The 8,634-nt window shown below is 35.5% G+C and overlaps 1 protein-coding gene across 5 annotated transcripts; it reads left to right on the top strand.

The window, feature by feature from the left end:
* The first annotated feature begins 578 nt into the window (after positions 1-578).
* Positions 579-3,843, top strand: LOC114269878 (uncharacterized). 5 transcript variants are annotated; one of them, XR_014362583.1, is made up of 3 exons: positions 588-851; positions 1,048-1,129; positions 2,779-3,375. XR_014362583.1 is itself a non-coding variant. In XM_082917030.1 (2 exons), exons 1-2 carry the CDS (start codon positions 663-665, stop codon positions 2,873-2,875), a joined length of 564 nt encoding a protein of 187 aa, XP_082773156.1. In that variant the 5' UTR covers positions 579-662; the 3' UTR covers positions 2,876-3,375. The 5 variants fall into 5 exon arrangements, 2 of the variants coding, with proteins under 2 accessions (XP_082773156.1, XP_082773157.1); XM_082917030.1 differs by having other exon boundaries at positions 579-1,129; XR_014362585.1 differs by lacking the exon at positions 2,779-3,375 and adding an exon at positions 3,563-3,843 and having other exon boundaries at positions 585-1,129.
* Positions 3,844-8,634: the final 4,791 nt, after the last annotated feature.

The raw sequence follows: 8,634 nt of genomic DNA, 5'->3' as shown, positions 1-8,634 counted from the left end.
TTTCTCTTTTCAGATCATAATTTCAAAACTACAAATTCAAAATACAACCTTATTATTAAATTATAATTCTAAAATTCTACTAAAAGTAACCAAAAATATTTGATAAAATTTTATGCGTAATAAATTTTTTTAACAAATGACAATCACTTTTTTTTTTTTTCTTTCTAGATCACTATCATCATATATTTTTTTTCTTTTTCTAAATCACTATCATCATACTCCAAATATATCCAAACACCACCTTACGTTTTTTTATTTTTATGAACGGAGCCGCCTCTTCATAAACACTTGGTGTGTTTAGTTTGTGTTTGTACAGTAATTTTTGAGATAAAAAGTATGAAAACTTGTTTGATTTGTTTTTTTTCAGAAATAATTTTGAAAAATTGTTTTGGGGAGAGAGTTTTAAAAAAAAATGATTGATTTGATGTGTATGAAAGAAGGAATGATTTTGGAAAGTAAGTAACTAAACAAAATTTTGAGATTCCTTTTAAAAAAATTTGTTTGATTTGATTATCTTAAAAATTTATTTATAGAGAATTTTTCCCAAAATTTTTTCTGAAAAACAAACCAAACAATTCTTTCCCTACTTATACATTAACATTGTTCCTGCAATGGGAGTCCCTCTTGCTTTGGAACCCTAGGTTTTATTGAAGAAGAAGAAGATGATGATGCATCGTAGCAACCCCAATCCTCCCTCCTCTTTCGATGACCACGACGAGGATCAGCAAGTCGGTCTGCAACGGCTCTCACCATTACCACCTTTTTCTCCATCTTCAAAACTCGTCTATTTTTGTCTTGCCGACTGTAACAGCTTTCATTGGTATCTTCTTCACGTCTCCTCCGACATAGAGGTAAAGCGAGTCGGTCTCCAACTTGTTATAGAAATTGCTCATCTTGTTCCTGATCCATTTATATATTCTGAATCACCACCACCCTCAATCTCATCAAGCTCACCATTACCACTGCCACCTTCTTCATCTTCTTCTTCAAAAATTGCCTATATTTGTCTAACTGATATTGATGAGTCTTATTGGTACGCTTTTCAAGTCTCCAAGGACGTCGACCATGACAATCAACAATTTCCCTACAACAACCCTCGTCTTCCTTTTCACCAAGACGACTATGAAAGGTATGATTTTGGTTCTGATCAATTTCTCAAACCCATTTTGACTACAAAATTGCATACTTTAAGTGGTGCTAGCTAGGTGATTCACAAATCTTCATTATACTAGTTCGTTCGTCAATGAAGGAATGACAAAAAGGGAAATCAATTGGTTCGAATTGACCTTGGTAATAATCCTATTGCCAAGAAATTAGACATCTTTCCTCAATTGCCTCATGCCCTAGGGACAGATATACGCACTTTGGTTCTGGATGACAAGTTTTATTGCCTGGGTAGTTTAGAACCACCACCATCACCATGGGCCATAGCTTTTGACCCGAGCCTAAATCAATGGGAGTCTCTACCTAACCCTGCTCCTATTCCACCTTTTCCAATTATCATTAAACGTATATTCTCTGCAGCTATACATGTTCCCAAGCCATGTATTGTGGTGGGTTGGCCTGAGTATCGTGTCCTTTGAAGATACGATGTTAATACCAAAAATTGGGTGAATGAAGAGTTTGAAATACCCAAGACCCGGTTCTTTGGTCCAGATGACTTAATGGGCCTGCATTGGCTGTTGACAGCATGTTGTATCATATTGGGAGTTTCATTACACAATTTTATTTTATTTTTAACTAATTTCTATCATATTGTTCAATTCTGAATCACCATTCTTTATGATGATGACGAACTTCCATATCTAGACTAGAACTTGACACAATGATGAGAATCCAATGTTTGGCACTTTAGTCTCTTGTTCGTCTCTTCAAAAAGTCCAAAAGAAGACGCTCCAAAATTCAACCTGTACTCTATACTTGCTGTCTCTTCTGCTTCATGGTTTCTTCTCTATTTGGCCTTCAGAAGTCCAAAAAAGGTGGTTGCAAAAGTTGAACCAACTCCCACCTCGCTCTCTGTCACTCTCTCTAAAGAAGGTGGACCCAAAAATTAAACAACCTCTCTCTCTGTGTATGTGAAAAATTAGGCCACTCTTTAACAAAAGTTAGTCAGGTAACATTGTATAAGGGTTGGCTGCCGAGCACAATGTAAAATACTTGACAGCCTATGTGAGATTTCATAGTTACACTATAAAGTACCAAATAATCACATGATTCGATTCATACAAAAAGATGATTTGATTTGTACCTGATTTTTAAACCAAAATAATTAATTTAAAACCATTCCCAAGTCATAGAAGATATCATGGCTATTAGCTAACCTCACATAACATGTTCTCTTTTTTTATGCTCTACCGGCCTGCTCAACTTTTACATAAATTAGCCGCCTCTCCTCCACTTTTGTACTATTTACTATAATAATAGCAACTTATGGTGGCAGCAGCGGCACATGTGATTCATATCCCCTCCCCCCCCCCCCCCCCCAACTTATCCATGACTTGCAATTCTAACATTCTCTATTAGCAGTACCGCCAAATTAATAAACTTCTTTTCACATTTTGCTGATTAATTATTCAATAACCTTGTTTTATGCAGCTTATTAGAAACTTTTTACAAATTTTTTTTTTTGTTTTTGTTTCGTCAAAGTCTTGCTGCAATTCCTGCCTGTGGTTTATATATAATTTGGAAAGGATGTAATGTATAACTTAAGAATTCATTTTGACTTCAATATTAATTTCTGAATCAAACTGTCATTCATCTTCATGTAAATTGAATCAGACTGCACATTGGATTTGTAGAGAGAGAGCTGATTTGGAGAGGAGAAATTTTGATCTCATACGAAGAGAATGGAATAGATATCAGTAAAAGAGAATAAGAGAAAGAAAGTGAGGTCACTTGATTTGTAAGGAGAACGAAGATCGGGGGGAGAGAGACAGAGAGAGAGAGAGGGGGGGGGGGGATAGGTTTTCTGCTGCACAGACATATGCTACAAATGGTGTTTCAGAATATGAAGGCAGTGGGTTGAATCTGGACAATACAGGTACAGGAGTGTAATAGTTTAATTCAGTGACACATGAAGCCGAGCCAGTGCTGGATTATGGAGTTGCCTCTGGTCATATTGCCTTTCTGGGATTTGATATGCATACAAGGGGGCTAATCAAGTAAAGAACATGTTGCACCAGAGTACTTGGCACTCTTGCTGAGTTTTGTTGGCAATAAAAATGTAACTATTTTAGTTAATTATTTAAGCTCTTGGTTTCCTAGAAGTTCTTTTTGGACTAACTATTTTGTGGAATACAGATGTATATCTCTTTCAACTATCATATGATTGAATGTCTAGCTGATATAGAAACACTGATAGTGGTTATTGGTTAATATTCTGCCTTCTGGTTTTACTTTTATCTGAACAAGTGACATTTTTAGTTGAACTTGTGCATTGCTGGATATGGGGTATCTTGTTAATATGACTCCTTTTGGAATGGCAGATTAGGCCTGAACTATTGTTAACTGTTTTGTTCCTTGGTCTTGGTAACAGATGGACGTAATTGTTTGCTTATTTTAGGTTCTTCAGGAGTCGGGACTACTTACTAATGTTGTTCAAATTCCAAGGGAGCATTTTGTTATTTTGATGGTTGTGATGACACTTATTTAATGATCATGGGAATGTTGAAAGTGATTGAGCTCTGCAGGATCTGATGCGGCTTTATTGTTGCACCTTTAAATCTAATCTATTCTTTACTTTTCAGTTGTGTAATATATGTTGTGCTGCTTTTGTATGATATTCCTGTGGAAAGATATTGAGAAATTGCCATCTACGTTTGAAGTCCCTGTATTTTGTTGCAACTAATGACCTCTTTCTCTTTGGCATGCATGGCTTTGTAGTCTTGTGGTATTCAACTCATTCAGTACTTCATCAATTGGAGAAGTCAAATTGTTATATTCATGGAGCGAGTCTCTTTTTAAGCTTTGCAGGTGTGGGTTTAGAGCTCAGCTCATGTAATTTGCTTAGGTTTTGTATTTTGGAAAATGAAGGGGTGCACTATGATGACAGTCCTGGAGGCTAACATCTTCTGATGATGCCCCACTTCAATCAATACCATCTCTCTAGACATGTTAAGAACATAAATACTTTTTGTAACCAATTAAGATGGGTATCCCATGAATAAGCCGCATTGAAATTCAAGAAAGGTCTTAGGAAAGTTAGGGACTTTATGTTTGAGGTAAATGAAAATTCTTCCAGATCCACATTAAAACCTCCACACTGGGTATTGGATTTGTCAAAAATCTAAAGTTGTCAATCTGAGTGGAAACTTTTAAAATCTCTACCCAAAGTGGAGGCTTTGTGTTGCTGTGTAAAATCAAAAGCTCCTTCAGTTTGATTGGAGGCGTTAAAGAGCTTGTCAACTACTTTACAAGGCAAAATGTTTTATAGTAGTTTCAATCTTTTCTAAAACCTCTATGATTGAAACCCGGTGTAGAGGATTTCGGGAAGGATGCTATGATGGAGGATTGGGTAAAGAAGTTTGAGAAGCTTGCTGGGTCTCAAGTATTTTGCCTCAATTCCTGCAATTGGGGTTTAGGGTTTTGTTTAATTCTTTGGATTTTGCAATTATCTGTTTCGTTAGTATTGAAGATTAGGCTTTGTGCTCAACAATCAGTTTTCCAATTGGATTAGCCTTTGTAGTTTGTACCATATGAATTAATAGTACAGTGCCCTCTAAGGGATGCTAATCTCTTTATTGTTTTCTGGTTAGAGTTTTGTTGAATAGTTGATGCAAATTCTCGTGGTTGATTACTTGAAGAAATCATGCCTGTCCAAAAAGTTATCCTTACAGCTTGTGTTGAAAACTTTGTTTAGGAGCATTTCAATGACTTGATCTGGTCCTGATGGTAAAACTTATTTATTCACCCAAGGAACTTGAGAGAGCTTGTAGACTGGATGTGATTTAGTGGTTTATGGGTGGAATAAGGGCATCGAAGTAGGGAAAAGGCTTTCTCCCTGCTTGGTTGCTGAATTTTAGGACTTGATGCTGTCGGGGGGGGGGGGGGGGGGGGGCGGCGGGGGGTGGTAGGGAAAAGGCTTTCTCCCTGCTTGGTTGCTGAATTTTAGGACTTGATGCTGTCGTGTGGGGGGGGGGGGGGGGGGGGAGAGGGTGGGCGGCCGGAAAGAAGAAAGCTTGGATTGTGGCAGCTTTATGTATTATGTGGTGCATGGGGAGAGAGAAATCAATAGATGTACTTTTAAAGCTTAAGGTAATTCTTATAATTTTTGGTGTAAATGAATTTTTTTTCCCCCTGCATCCTCTTTTCTTCTTGTAGATTCCATAGGTGAGCTCAATTTTTGTTTTAGGGCCTTTTTGATCTCTCAATAGTTTTTGTATGAAGTCAAAGTTCGACGTATTAATGAGAAAAAACTTCATGAACTCTTTTATTTTTTTTGATAAGTAACTTAATGAAATCCAAATCTTAGCCAACGTAGCTCATCTTCTTTCCAAAAATAGAAGTGATAATAGTCAACAAAACTTTAACACACTCGACTAACTAGGCTCAAATGACTTGTAGGAAATGACGGGACTAGAAACCAATTCTCGGTTTTGAATCTAGAGCCTAATTTTCGTTTGTGAAAACTTGTCATTTTGAAACTCTTTTTCTGAATCGGTTGACCCACTAAAATGCTTAAACGACTTCGGATGTCAACGAAACTTGACACACACAGCTAACAAGGCACAAATGACTTATAGGAAAAGACGGGACTCGAAACTGATGCCCGGTTTTGAATCTAGAGCGTAATTTCCGTTTGTGAAAACTTGTCCTTTAAAAATTTTTTTCAAACCGGTCGACACACTAAAATTGTTAAATGGAGTTAGACGTCAATGAAATTGGACACACACGACTTGCTGGGCACAAATAACTTGTAGGAAAAAACGGAACTCGAGACCGATTCCTGATTTTGAATCTAGAGCCTAATTCTTATTTGTAAAAACTTGTCTTTTAAAAACTCTTTTCTGAATCGGTTGGCACACTAAAATGGTCAAACGTTGTCGGATGTCAACGAAACTTAACACACAAGACTAACTAGGCACAAATGACTTGTAGGAAAAGACGGGACTTAAAACCAATTCTCAGTTTTGAATCTAGAGCCTAATTTCCATTTGTGAAAACGTATCCTTTAGAAACTTTTTTTCGAACCGGTTCACACTAAAATGCTCAAACGGCGTCGGATGTCAACGAAACCTAACACACATGACTTACTAGGTACAAATGACTAGTCAGAAAAGACGAGACTCTGTCTCTTGACATTGATTATTTGTTCTGTGTTTTATGTCACCTATATTGCATTTTTATTGTTGTTAATCTCACATTTGTTTCACGTCTACTAGCATGAACTACTAGGGGTTGCTGTGTCTGTGTTTAAGCACAATTATTTGGCTAAATTTCTTGTTTTGTGTTTATTCTATTATTGTTAGATTATAGCGGAATGTGTTCAATCAATACTTGATTTTAATAGTATTACCATCAGTGTAGGATGTAATTAAAGTTTCTTTGGATATTTCATGTATACCAGCAGTCCAATTGACGTAGAGACTTCTTATTAGTGACGATCTGTTGTGTGAAATTGATGGAGTTTCAATTGGGCCCAAATATTGCAAAGTTTTTATCTTAAAAGCAAAAAAACCAAATGCTCGTTTGGAAACACCATCCCGAGGTCTAAGAACGGTTGGAAAAGCTATTGGAAGATACATTGTGTGGCTCTTGTTTTATGCATATGTTACAATCTTATTTATTTATTTATTTATTTGTTGAAATAAATATAAAATATTTTACATTTTTGTAAGTTTGAAATTAATTATGTTATAAATAATAATTATTATTTTTTTTGTTTGTTTCTTTTTGCATATGTTATCCTTTTGAGTACGTGATGATATCTTTGCATATTGATATTGGAGCTATTTGTTGATACTAAAACAAGCTATTAATATATATGTTTTTTTATTTGTACCGTTGATACTTTGGTTTTGGTTTTGTTTTAGATACAAATTTGAGTTTTTGAATTATCAAAAATTATTAGTATATTTGGATGATGTTTTATATATTTTTTGTAAAGAATGTTTGGTTAACACTGTATCGTTATAGGATACATATATATTATTATTCGTATATATGATTTTGTGAATGTGAAAATGGATGTGTGTGGCAAGACTAGACAAGATAGAATTAGGAATGAGTGTATTCGAGAATGGGTAAAAGTAGCACTGATAGAAGATAAGTTGAGAGAGAATCGTTTGAGATGGTTTGGTCATATTCAACGGAGACCAATAGAGGCAGTAGTGAAGAGATGCGATGCAGTGACGGTAGATGGAAGTGTTAAAGGACCGGGTAGGCCTAGATTAATGTTGGATAGCATTGTAGATAGAGATATGGCTCTACTTAATTTGACTAATGAAATGACCTTTGATAAAGCTACGTGGAAAAGAAGGATTCATGTAGTTGACCCCATTTGATGGGATTTAAGTCTTGGTTGTTTGGTTTGTAAAAGGAATGAATTAATAAAATATATATTTATTTTATGAAAATAATTTTTTTTCCCAACAATAATAAATCGTCGCTAATGTAATCATCATTTTTTTGTATTTTATTAGCAACGGATTAACTTGTCACATATACATATTAGTTCAATTCTTTAGCGACGGTTTAAATTGTCAAGAATACGTTATTGATTTAATTCTATTTTTTTGCAACGTTTTAGACCGTTGCTAATAATATTTTTTGCGATGTCAACTATTTTCTAAAAAAGTTTTTGGTGACGACATCATAAACCGTCGCTAAAAGTGGTATATTTTTCACTTTTTTGTGTTAGGTTAAATCGTCGCAAAAATCATTGATTTGCCGTTGCTACAAGAAAGCGACAGTCTGTAACCGTCGCAAATGCCTTTTGTCATGCCCCTTTTCGCTACCTCTCATTTCATGTTGCTATTCTGTTGCAAAAAGTCTTTTGTGACAGCATGTGAACCTTTTGTGACGTTTAAGACTATCGCGAAAGGTCCGCTTTTTAGTAGTGTTGTTTAAATCTTGCAACCTCTTGATGAATATATCTCATTGCTCCATTTCTTTTGCCCATGGAGGTATTCAGAAGGGGAGTCCAGATACAACCTGTCCAAGGTATTCAGAAGGGAAGTCCAGATACATGTCCAACACTCTTGTAAAAAAAGCTACCAAAGTAAGCAAATTGTTTACACTAAGTATTAGATTTATTTTTGTAGTAGCTCAAAATTGAGATACTGAGGAGACAACATATTCTTCTTGAAATTGTGAAGCATTCAACTATGATAAAAAATGGAACAGATGATAATTACTAACTTGTTGGAGTTTTTCATTAAGCTCAAGATTGTTTGTAGTAAGTATTTTATACATGCTTAACTTATTTTTTTTGCAGCCATATATTGACATTGCAGAAAAATATGGTCTTCATCCTGTATCTCTTGTAATTGGTATGATAACAATCTCTCTCCCTATGCACTCACAATTGCTCACCTCCTTTTATTTCGATCAATTCTCAAAGGTTTTACAAAGACCTTGGCCTAAACTTGATCATTCTAAAAACCCATGTACCTTGTCACAGCCACAAGAATCTTG

This window comes from Camellia sinensis, chromosome 2 (genome assembly GCF_055761805.1).
Source record: "Camellia sinensis isolate YWXY chromosome 2, ASM5576180v1, whole genome shotgun sequence".
Classification (NCBI taxonomy): Eukaryota; Viridiplantae; Streptophyta; class Magnoliopsida; order Ericales; family Theaceae; genus Camellia; species Camellia sinensis.
This window is presented reverse-complemented; position numbering and strand designations above follow the sequence as displayed.

Coding starts and splice junctions, on each gene's coding strand:
- LOC114269878 (XM_082917030.1), top strand. CDS start 663: ATGATGATGCATCGTAGCAACCCCAATCCTCCCTCCTCTTTCGATGAC. Junction 1,130..2,778: donor CACCAAGACGACTATGAAAG/GTATGATTTTGG, acceptor AAATTGAATCAG/ACTGCACATTGGATTTGTAG.